The following is an 11,787-nucleotide window of genomic DNA, read 5'->3' on the forward strand; positions in this document are numbered from 1 at the left end:
ATGGCCGAGCCTTCGCTGCCCCTCTCCTTCCTCTGCCTCCTCGCCCTCTCCTCCGCCTGCTACATCCAGAACTGCCCCCGGGGCGGGAAGCGAGCGCTGGGGGACACAGCCGTGAGACAGGTACGGGATGGGGGACGGGGACACAGCCGTGAGACAGGTACGGGATGGGGGACGGGGACAGGGATGGAGCCCCGGGAGGGACAGGGGGCTCTGGGGGTCACCTCTGGGCACCATGGCACTGTGCCACCCTCCAGGGAGCTGAGGGGATTTGGGGTGGGACGGTGGTGGAGGAGTGACAGCCCCAAAGTGCTGCTGGCACCTGGAATGGGGCTCAGCAGAGAGTCCTGCAGGGCTGGGGGCAGCAGGACAGGACAGAGCATGGACAGGGGACAGGGAGGGCATGGGGACCTTGGTCATGGGGACAGGGAGCTCATGGGGACACCCCAAAGCGGGGACACAAGGTCACCATTGCTGGTGGCAGTGTGGCACCTCCAGGAGCTGGAAAAGGGGCTGGTGGGGAGCTGCTTGCTCTACCCAGACACAGTGGCTCTGGGGGGTGCAGAAGCTCCCCATCACCTGTGGGCATCGCTGGCTCTGTAGCACCATGGCACTGTGCCACCCTCCCGGGAGCAGAGGGGGTTTTGGGGTGGCAGGGGGACATACAATGGGGCAGTGGCAGAGGAGTGACAGCTCCAAAGTGCTGTTGGCACCTGGAGAAGAGGCTCAAGCTCAGCCACAGCAGAGTTTGGCACAGCACAGCTGCTGGGCTGGGGGGCAGCAGGACAGGACAGAGCATGGAGGGGGGACAGGGAGGTCATGGGGACACCCCAAAGCCGGAACACAAGGTCACCAGTGCTGATGGCAGCATGGCACCTCCAAGATCTGCAAGAGGGGCTGGTGGGGAGCTGCTTTCCATCCTTCATCCCTTCCCTCTCCATGCCAGAGGGGTTCCCAACGGGACACACCACAGCTCAGCAGACCAAAGGGGCTGCCAGGGAAGGGCCTCAAACCCAGACTCCATCCACAAGCTCCACATCTCCATCCACAACTTCCACACATTCATCCAGCTCCATCCACAACATCCACAACCTCCATCCAGCTCCATCCACAACATCCACATGCTCATCCAGCTCCATCCACAACCTCCACATGTCCATTCACAACCCCCACACGTCCATCCAGCTCCATCCACAACATCCACATGTCCATGCAGCTCCATCAACATCCACATGTCCATGCAGCTCCATCCACAACCTCCACAACCTCCATCCAGCTCCATCCACAATCTCCACATGTCCATGCAGCTCCATCCAGAACCTCCACACGCTCATCCAGCTTCATCCACAACCTCCACATGCTCATCCAGCTCCATCCACAACATCCACATGTCCATGCAGCTCCATCAACACCCACATGTCCATGCAGCTCCATCAACATCCACATGTCCATGCAGCTCCATCAACACCCACATGTCCATGCAGCTCCATCCACAACCCCCACACCTCCATCCAGCTCCATCCACAACCCCCACATGTTCCTCCAGCTCCATCCCCAGGGCTGCATCCCCATGAGGATTTCTAACCCCGGGGTGTGCACGAAGGGTTTGTTGGGGTTTGTTGGGGTCGCTGAGGCAGCTCCTCCCCGCAGTGCCTGCCCTGCGGTCCCGGCAACCGAGGGAGCTGCTTCGGGCCCGGCATCTGCTGCGGCGCGGAGCTGGGCTGTTACCTGGGCACGGCGGAGACGCGGCGCTGTGCCCAGGAGGACGCGCTGCCCTCGCCCTGCCAGCCCGAGGGGCGGCCCTGCGGCTCCGGCGGCCGCTGCGCCGCGCCCGGCATCTGCTGCAGCGCCGGTAACCGGGAACGGGCACGGAGGGCGGGAGGGGACGGGGAGGGCTCGGCAGGGAACGCGGAGCTGCTGGGGTGGGATGGGTTTAGGGAGGGGGAAGTGAGGGGTGGAGGGGAAGAGGGGTTGGGAGGTGATTTGGGGATGGTGGGTTCAGGGTGGGGGTAAGGAAGGAGTTGTTCACTGGGAGGGTGGGGAGGGTCTGGCATGGGGTGCCCAGAGCGGCTGTGGCTGCCCCTGGATCCCTGGAAGTGCCCAAAGACAGGTTGGATGTGGCACCTGGGACAGTGGGAGGTGTCCCTGCCATGGCAGGGGTGGCACTGGATGGGAATTAAGGTCCCTTCCCAACCCATTCCATCATTCTGTGGTCTCCAGCCATGACTTTTCTCACTTTTACCCCAATTCCCTCTGTGGGCAGGGTTAGGTGGGATATTGGGAAGGAATTGTTCCCTGTGAGGGTGCTGAGCACTGGCACAGGTGCCCAGAGAAGCTGTGGCTGCCCCTGGATCCCTGGCAGTGCCCAAGGCCAGGTTGGAGGGGGCTTGGAACACCCTGGGATAGTGGGAGCTGTCCCTGCCATGGCACAAGATGTTCTTAGAGGTCCCTTCCAACCTAAACCATTCTGACTCTAAAGGTCTGGGCTCTCAGCCCCTTCCCGTCGCACCATGAGCTTTTCCTGGCCAGCACAGCCTCCCTGACTTGCCAGAAACCCCAGCCCTGCTCCCCGCTCAGGAGAGATAGAGTGATGAAATGATGGAGATTAGGTTTGCCTGGGGGGTTCATTAGCAGGGGAAGGAGCTGAACCATCATTTTCGGGGTGCGAACTGTGCTGGTCCCCCAGGCTGCCACCAACCCCTTCCCCAGCCATAAACACCTCCCCGATGATCCCAAAACACCCGAGCCACTCCGCCTTTATCCTCCCGCGGCAGAGACCTGCACCATGGACAGCGCCTGCCTGGACGAGGGCGGCGAGGGCGCTCAGGAGGCGGCGGACGAGAAGAACCTGACGCTGCTGGATGGCTCGGCCGGGGATCTGCTCCTCAAGCTCATGCACTTGGCGAACCGGCAGCAGCAGGGCAAGCAACCCCTGCTCTGAGCCAGGGCGTGGGGAGCCCCCCTTACCCTGACAGACCCCCCCAGCTCGGCTCTGTACATACCTGACCCAATAAAAGCCCTCGTGCACTGTGGTGGCATCGTCCTGGGCACTGGGGGTGGCTCCTGGGGGTTCCAGGGGGTCTGGCTGGGGCTCAGGATGGGGCTGCTGGAGGCTCTTCTGTCCCCAGATCCAACCATGGGATCTGGCTGGGGCTCAGGAAGGGGATATTGGAAGGTCTTCTGTCCCCAGATCCAGGGGATGTGACGGGGGGCTCGGGATGGGTGTGCTGGAGAGTGTTCTGTCCCCAGATCCAACCAGGGGATCTGGCTGGGGGTCAGAATGGGGCTGCTGGAAGATTTTCTGTCCCCAGATCCAGGAGATCTGACTGGGGCTCAGGAAAGGGTGTTGGAGACTCTTCTGTCCCCAGATCCAGCCATGGGATCTGGCTGGGGCTCAGCAAGGGGTGTTGGAGGATTTTCTGTCCCCAAATCCGCACAGATTGCAGTGGTTTGGCTGGGCTGGATGCAGGATTTGGGCTCTGTCCTTTCAGCTCCCAGGCAGAGCTGGAATTTGGGATCCGGCCATGGGGTCCCACCCAGCAGCACGGCCAGCCCCAGGGGACTGGGGACAGCTGGGATGTGGCACTGTCACCTTATCTCGTGGCCAAGCCTCTCTTTGGGGCAGACTTGGGGCCTCGCTGCCTTCAGCAATCAGCACAGCATCTACTAAAAATGATAAAAAGTCAGGAAAAGGAAGAAGAACCCCCAAATGCCTCAAGAGCTGAGAGGGATGCTTTTTTGGGAGGTGCTTTTCCTTTCCCAAGGAAGAATGACCCCAAATCCCTCAAGAGCTGAGAGGTTTGGGCTCCCAGCTCCAAAGACCCCCCCAGGGCTGGTCCCATCTTTCCCCATCCCCTCTGGACACCCACAGGGAGGATCAGTCCCCATTATCCCCCAGTCACCCCCAGGATTTGGGGTATCCCAACCCTCTCCCGGCTCTCTTACCCTGCACGGTCCTGGCTCCGAGGTCTCTCCAGGCTGGCACTGGCCAGGGCACAGGGGACAGCTCGTCCTTTATAGTGTCCCTGAGGGAGGTGGCACCTCCCGGGAGGTGGAGCTCCCTGGCACCGGCGGGATCAGGGACACTCCCTGTGCCCCCAGGGGATGCAGGATCGATCCAGGACCTCCAGGATGGATCCAGGACCTGCAGGATTGATCCAGGACCTCCAGGATTGATCCAGGACCTCGGGGATCGATCCAGGACCTGCAGGATCGATCCAGGACCTCCGGGATCGATCCAGGACCTCCGGGATCGATCCAGGACCTTCAGGGTTGATCCAGGACATGCAGGATCAATCCAGGATATCCAGGATCAATCCAGGACCTCCAGGATTGATCCAGGACCTGCTTCCCACATCCAGTGTCTGATCCCAGCCCTGGGGAAGGAGGGCAACCCCAAATCACCCCAAAATCATTGGGAAAGGGGTGACACCAGCATGGATGTGGGACTCCAAGCTGGGATGAGGGAACTGGGCTTTCAGCCCAGCTCCAGCACTTGGATTTTCCAAGATGCAGGATGTGAACCCCCAATATTCCTGCAGCACTGGGAATGTGTAGCTGAGCTGGGAATGCTCTGTCTGATGAACACCTCAAAATCAGGCAAAAATCCAGTCCCTAAAAAGCACCAGGGGCTGATAACTGGAGTTTTCCCCACTTTTCTACCTGAGACACATCTGGGCACCCCTGGAGCAGCCACAGGGGCTTTGGGGTGAAAATTCCCTCCCTCCATCCCCTGCTGCAGCCAGAGCTGAGCTGCTGGGGCAGCTGAGCCCCATTTCCAAGCCATTTCCATGGATGCCAGTGCCTGCCTTGTCCCCAGGGACTGGCCCTGACCCGGGCTGGGTGACAGGGACCTGGCTGCCCTCGTGGCAGCCTCGCTAAGTGGTGGATTTTGAAGCAAGCCAGAGGAACAGGAAAAGGTCATGGCTGTCCAGCTCTGGGCTGCCTAATTCCCAATTAAGGCAGTGCAGGGTAATGATCTCAGTGGACGTCAAGGTTTGTCCTCAGCAAGGAAATGTATTCAAGCTGGGAGCTCCTAATTGGGATAAGGAAGGCAAGGGGTGAGCAGGACCTTGGGTGGTTGCGTCAGCCTTCGGCCTCATCCTCGGTGCTGCCCCTCAGGGAGGAGGAGGGGGGACTTTGTGTGCTGGTGATGGGGCTCAGGACACCACCCTGAATCCCTGTGTGCAGCTCCAAGGAGAAGCAGTGGGGAAATTTGGGATTTCAGGCCTTTGCCTGGGAGGTTTGGTGTTCTCAGGTGGCTTTGGAGCTGTGGGATGAAAGTGGGTGGGGATGGGCTGGGTGTCACTGTTATCCCAGAGAGGGATGAGCCCAGTGCTGAGCATCCCCCAAAGGCCAGGGCCTACAAGGACATTCCCATGGATGATCCCAGAGGATTTGGGGCTGCTTCCTCCCACCCAAAGGGATCTGAAGCCAAGGGAAGCACACACCCTTCTCACCCTGCTCCTGATGGACACATCCCACCTGCAGCTGCCTTCCTTCATCCCTCCCTTCTCCATGCCAGAGGGGTTCCCAACGGGACACACCACAGCTCAGTGGCCCAAAGGGGCTGCCAGGGAAGGGCCCAAGCCCAGACTCCATCCACAACCTCCACACATCCATCCAGCTCCATCCACAACTTCCACGCATCCATCCAGCTCCATCCACAACCTCCACGCATCCATCCAGCTCCATCCACAACCTCCACACGTCCCTGCCAGACTCATCACTGAGGAGAAAACCAGCACCTTGTCCTTGACCTCACGTCCTCGACCTCTGGCTATTAGCCAAGCCCTCCGCTGTGGGAAGCAATGCCTTGTGGTTTTTAAGGAACACTGGTGACGCCGGTGCCAGAATCCCTAAGCAGGAGCCAGGACTATAAATACAGGGCCAGCAGTTGGGATGAGCAGCCACAAATCCCCCCTGTCCCGCCGCCATGTCCTGCAAGGCTCTGGCTCTCTGCCTCCTGGGGCTCCTGACTATTTCCTCTGCTTGCTACATCCAGAACTGCCCCATCGGGGGCAAACGAGCTGTGCTGGACATGGACATCAGGAAGGTAAGTCCTGGGAGGGCTTGGAGCACTCCCAACCCCATCCCTCCCTTCTCCCAACCTTTTTCTCCCCCCGTTCCCCGAGCAGTGCCTGCCCTGCGGCCCCCGGAACAAGGGCCACTGCTTCGGGCCCAACATCTGCTGCGGGGAGGAGCTGGGCTGCTACATCGGCACCTCGGAGGCGCTGCGCTGCCAGGAGGAAAACTTCCTGCCCACGCCCTGCGAGTCGGGACGCAAACCCTGCGGCTCCGGAGGGAGCTGCGCCGCCCCCGGCATCTGCTGCAGCACCGGTGAGGGCGGCACGGCATCCCGGGATTGCTGTCCCCAGCCCTGGCACAGCCGGGAGGGAATTCAGGGTTCTCAGAATAGTGGGAGAGGGGAGGATGGCCAAGGGATTCTTTGTCCCATCCGTGTGTCCAGACAGGGCACGCTCCAGGACCAGTCCAGACCCCAGGGATGAGACTGGGAGGGTTTGGGGCAGAGGGAAACAGACAGCAAACAAATTCTGGGGGCTGAGTAAGTGCAGGAGCCACGTCCCATCTGCTCTCATCAGTGTTTCTCAAAATCCCACCCTCCTCCCTAAATTAAACTGGCAGGGATCCTGCTGTAAATCCTGGAAAGCATCAGAGAATGGGGCGAGCAGGAGCTCAGCAAACCCCAGGGCTGGGGGGTCTCTGGGGGCTGGTTTTGGGGGTGTCCCTGGATGTTTGAGGCATTTCTGGGGGCTGCTTTTGGGGATCTCTGGGAGCCGGTTTGGAGAGTCCTTGAGGGCTGTTTTTTTGGGTTCTTGGGAGCTGGTTCAGAGGTTCCTGGGGGCTGTTTTGGGGGGTCCTTGGGGGCTACTTTGGGGATTTCTGGGAGCTGTTTGAGGCATCTTTGGGAGCTGGTTCAGAAGGTCCCTGGGGGCTGTTTTGGGGGGTTCCTGGGGGCTGTGTCAGAGATTTTTAGGAGCTGTTTCAGGGATCTCTAGGAGCTGTTTTGGAGAGTCCTTGAGGGCTCTTTTGGGGGTTCCCAGGAGCTGTTTCCAGGATCCCTAGGAGCTGTTTCAAGGATCTCTGGGAGCTGTTTGAGGGATCTTTAGGAGCTGTTCCAGGGATCTCTGGGAGCAGGTTCAGAGATCTCTGGGGCCTGTTTTGGGGGGTCCCTGGGGTCAGGTGGGTGCTGCTTGATTTCACACCACACTCCCCCCTGTCTCCCCTCAGAGGGCTGTGGCACTGACTCATCCTGTGACCAGGAGCTGCTGTTGGTGTAGCCCAGCCAGGAGAGAACCTGCAGGATCCTGCATCCATCGCCATCCCAGCCCCACCCTGGGCTGTGATTCAGACTGAAGTGATGAGCTTTGAGCTTAACTAGAAATAAAACTTGGACAGAAAAACAACCCAGCCACAAGTCTGTGGGTTTTGTGCGCTCGCTGGGTTGAGGTGCAGGCTTGGGAGAAGATACTTTTAGGGAAAAGTAGAGGTAAAAAGTGAGGGTTTCAGGTCAATGAACTGAGGGAGGGAGGGAAGGAGGGAGAGGGACCTGCAGACCATGGCTGAAACACAGCAAACTCCAGGCTCAGCCCAAAACCAGAAGTTTTAGGACAAAGCTGACCGCCTGCAAGACCCCAACAACCCAGAACACCCAAAGCCACTACAATTTTTTCTATATTGATGAATAAATTAAGCCTAAAGGGAGGAATAATGAGACACCAGAAATCCTGGATCATTCAGACACATTCTTGTTCAGCCACACCAAGGGATGTGCAAAGGAGGGTTTGAAGTGTGAAATCAGGATTACAATTAATTCCTTCCCCCAACAACAAAAAAAAGGGAAGGTCACTGTTTCCTACAAATTCACTCAGCCCTCCTTTGCCTTTGGAAGCATGCAGAGGAGCTGACAGCGAGGAGCTGAGCCAGGCTCTGCCTCAGGACTGCTCCTGCTCCCCCCACATGCTGTGCGTGAAGGATCCAAACACGTGGGAGGTGGGATCACAGGCACAGCAACAGGGCTGAGCTGCAGCCTCCAAGTTCCCCTCACCCCCTTTCCCTCAGCGTTAACCCTTTGGAGGCAGCACAGCCAGAGCCCTTCTCCACCACTTCAGAGGCCAATTTATACATTCCAAGGAAGGGTCTGTGTGTTCTGGGGGCTCTGGGCACCAGAGCCAGGGCTGCTACGAGAGCACCGTGCGCCTGACGACGCGCCCGTCCTTGTCGATGGCGAAGTTGTAATTGCGGGGGTTGTCCAGGCACTCCTCGATCCGAGCCTCCAGGTTCTCGGGGGTGATGAAGTTTTTGGCTTCCTCCTGAAGCAAAGCACAAGGATTGTCCCCCTCAGGATTATCCCAGCCTGTTCCCAGAGCTCTGGCTCAAGCTCCCTCCCATCCACGCGCTGTCAACACCCCTGGAAGGTGCTGATGTGGTTCCCAGCTGCCAGCTGAGAAATCCGTGGAAAACAAGCCCACGGCTCCCACATGGCTCCCTGGCAGGGAATTCTGGCAAGCTGCTCCCCAGGAGGCACCAGCTGCTCTTACCTGCAGCTGGAGAACCTCCTTCTCCTTCTCCTCCAGGAAAGCCTCCATTTTCCTGGCCTGTTTCTCTGCAATCTCTGATTTCCTCCTCTTCTGCTCCTCCTCTTCTCTCCTGAGTCTCTCCTCTCTGCCAGGCAGAAAGGAAAATGTCATGGAGGAGGTGACACATCCACCCAGAGCACCTTGACTTGGCCCTCAGCAGCAGAAGGCACAGGAACCACGAGAGCTGCACAGGCAGATTTATTCAAACAGGTCAGGATTTCCCAGAATCACAGAATCAGTCAGGGTGGGAAAGGCTGTGTCCTCTTGTTCTCTGCTCCCAGCAAGATCCTGACCCATCCTGGCTGCACCCTCCTGTCAGGGAGTTGAGGACACTGACAAGGTCTCCCTTGAGCCTCCTTTGCCTAGGCTGAGCCCTCCCAGCTGCTCCTACCAGGATCTGAGTTCCAGACCCTTCCCCAGCTTTGCTGCCTTTCCCTGGAATATTCCAGCATCTCCAAGTCCTTCCTGAACTGGGGGGGCCAGAACTGGGCACAGCACTCGAGGTGTGGCCTCACACAGGGGAAGAATCCCTGCCCTGCTCCTGCTGGACCATTCCTGATCCAGGCCAGGAGCCTGCTTGGTCACCCGGGCACTCTGCTGGCTCGTGTCCAGCCTGCTGTCCATCTGTCCCCCAGGTCCCCTTCTGCCTGGCTGCTGTGCAGAACCCCACACCTGCACTTGTTATCCCTCATTTCCTTGGATGCAGCCTGTGCAGGTCCCTTACAGAGCCCTCCTGCCCTGCAGCACACCCACACCCAGCTCAGTGCCACCTGCAGATCTGCTGCCGGTGAACTCAACCCCCTCATGGAGATCATCAGCAAAGGCATCAAACAGGGCTGGGGACACCCTGAGCCCTGGGGACACCTCTGGTGTGACCATTCCCCACCGGGCCTGGCCACGAACCAGTTCCTAACCAGGAATGACCCTGCCCAAGCTTCTCTGTGCCCAGCTGTGCCCGAGCAGTGCCCGCCGTGCCCTGCAGGGGCCGTGCTGACCTGCGGGCCCTCTGCCGGCCGTTCTCCTCCTCGTTCCAGGCCATCAGCCGCCGGTGCTCCTCCAGCTCCTCCGGCGAGCCCTCGGCGGTCAGGCGCTCCTCCCGCTTCTTCTGCAGCACCTCGGCCCTGAACTCCGCCCTGCAGGGCCGGGGGAGGGCGCTGAGCTCCTGCCCGGGGCCGGCAGCACAGCGGGGTCTGCCCGGACTGCCCCAGAGCAGAACCAGCCCCAGCACCCGGACCCAGCACCCTGCCCCTGCCCTGCCCCTCAGTGCTCCCAGTGCCACCACCCTGCCCCTGCCCCACAGAGCTCCCAGTGCCACCACCCTGCCCCTGCCCTGCCCCTCAGTGCTCCCAGTGCCACCACCCTGCCCCTGCCCCACAGAGCTCCCAGTGCCACCACCCTGCCCCTGCCCTGCCCCTCAGTGCTCCCAGTGCCACCACCCTGACCCTGCCCTGCCCCTCAGTGCTCCCAGTGCCACCACCCTGACCCTGCCCTGCCCCTCAGTGCTCCCAGTGCCACCACCCTGACCCTGCCCTGCCCCACAGAGCTCCCAGTGCCACCACCCTGCCCCTGCCCTGCCCCTCAGTGCTCCCAGTGCCACCACCCTGACCCTGCCCTGCCCCACAGAGCTCCCAGTGCCACCACCCTGCCCCTGCCCTGCCCCTCAGTGCTCCCAGTGCCACCACCCTGCCCCTGCCCTGCCCCTCAGTGCTCCCAGTGCCACCACCCTGCCCCTGCCCTGCCCCTCAGTGCTCCCAGTGCCACCCTGCCCCTGCCCTGCCCTGCCTCTCAGTGCTCCCAGTGCCACCACCCTGCCCCTCAGTGCTCCCAGTGCCACCCTGCCCCTGCCCTGCCCTGCCCCTCAGTGCTCCCAGTGCCACCATCCTCACTCTTCCCTGCCCCTCATCAGTGCAAACCCCACCACCCTTCCCAGCCCCCAGATCTCCCGGCTCCCGTTACAAAGTGCCCCGCAGCCACCCCTCCACTGCCCCACTGTCCCTCACAGCGGCCCCAAATGGCCACGAGGCCACACTCCCCTGCCTCACAGCCCCATATCCAGCCTCCCACCCCACAACCCTCTCTTGTTCCACATCAGCCCCCCAGCACTTCATTCAGCCTCCAACTCCACACCCAGAGCCACCCCCAACCTTCCCCTGCCCCAGAGCAGCCTCACAGCCCCATACACCTGCCCCACGGCCAGTCCTGCGCCCAATAAAGGCAGCCCCCAAAAACCCCATACCCAGCTCCTGCCCTTCAACCCTGCCCTGCCCCACAGCCAGTCCCTTTCCCAAACCCACAACCACTCTCAGCCCCATAACCAGTCCCAACCTTCCCCTGCCAGTCTCTTACCCAAACCCACAACCACCCCCAGCCCCATAATCAGCCCCAGCCCATGTCCGACCTTCCCCTGCCCCATAACCAGTCCCTAACTCAAACCTACAACCCCTCCCCTGCCCCATAACCAGTCCCGACCTTCCCCTGCCCCACAGCCAGTTCCTTACCCAAACCCACATCCACCCCCAGTCCCAGCCCATGTCCGACCCCCCCTGCCCCACAGCCGCCCCTGCCTCCAGCCCCCATCTCCACGGCCCCAGCCCAGCCCAGCCCTGCCCCGCAGCCCCGGTACCGGAGGGCGCTGAGCACCAGCCGGTGCTGCCGGTACCGCTCCTGCACCACCAGCAGCTCCTCGGGGTCCACGGGCGGCGGCAGCTTCACCCGGCCCACCTTGGACTTGGCGGGGGGGTCGTGCCGGGTCTTGCGGCCCCGCGCCGGCACCGCCCGCGGGCCCCAGGCGGGGCAGAGCCCCGGGAAGGAGCCGGAGCCGGGGCCGAGCCCCGGGAGCGGGACGGGCCCCGGGCGGCAGCGCCTCAGCGCCCGCAGCATGGCGGCGCCTGAGGGACCGCGCGGCGCGGAGAGTGACGTCACACCTGTGCGCCGCGCAACCGGAAGGGGGAGCGGGGCGTGATGGGAAATGGAGTTCGGGAGGGGAGAGGGACACGGACACCCGTGGGGACAAGGGACACCCTACACGGGACAGGGGCAGCCGTGGGGCAGGGACACTCTACAGGGGACACGGACACCCGTGGGGACAAGGGACACCCTACACGGGACAGGGGCAGCCGTGGGGCAGGGACACTCTACAGGGGACACGGGCACCGGCGGGGATAGGGACACCCTACACGGGACAGGGGCA

The 11,787-nt window shown here is 61.4% G+C and overlaps 3 protein-coding genes across 3 annotated transcripts; 2 read left to right on the forward strand and 1 right to left on the reverse strand.

Annotated features, from left to right (window-relative positions):
• LOC131557138 (vasotocin-neurophysin VT) lies at window positions 1-2,965 on the forward strand. Its single transcript, XM_058804190.1, has 3 exons — window positions 1-120; window positions 1,648-1,849; window positions 2,772-2,965. The coding sequence occupies exons 1-3, from the start codon at window positions 1-3 to the stop codon at window positions 2,936-2,938; spliced, it is 489 nt and encodes a 162-aa protein (XP_058660173.1). The 3' UTR covers window positions 2,939-2,965.
• Window positions 2,966-5,932: 2,967 nt separating this feature from the next.
• LOC131556801 (neurophysin 1-like) lies at window positions 5,933-7,298 on the forward strand. The gene is made up of 3 exons (XM_058803668.1): window positions 5,933-6,052; window positions 6,135-6,336; window positions 7,249-7,298. Exons 1-3 carry the CDS (start codon window positions 5,933-5,935, stop codon window positions 7,296-7,298), a joined length of 372 nt encoding a protein of 123 aa, XP_058659651.1.
• Window positions 7,299-7,743: 445 nt separating this feature from the next.
• MRPS26 (mitochondrial ribosomal protein S26) lies at window positions 7,744-11,489 on the reverse strand. Its single transcript, XM_058803667.1, has 4 exons — window positions 11,221-11,489; window positions 9,593-9,730; window positions 8,559-8,682; window positions 7,744-8,330 (listed from the first exon to the last, which is right to left on the reverse strand). Exons 1-4 carry the CDS (start codon window positions 11,475-11,477, stop codon window positions 8,199-8,201), a joined length of 651 nt encoding a protein of 216 aa, XP_058659650.1. The 5' UTR covers window positions 11,478-11,489; the 3' UTR covers window positions 7,744-8,198.
• Window positions 11,490-11,787: the final 298 nt, after the last annotated feature.

Source organism: Ammospiza caudacuta, chromosome 4 (genome assembly GCF_027887145.1).
Source record: "Ammospiza caudacuta isolate bAmmCau1 chromosome 4, bAmmCau1.pri, whole genome shotgun sequence".
NCBI classification, from domain to species: Eukaryota; Metazoa; Chordata; class Aves; order Passeriformes; family Passerellidae; genus Ammospiza; species Ammospiza caudacuta.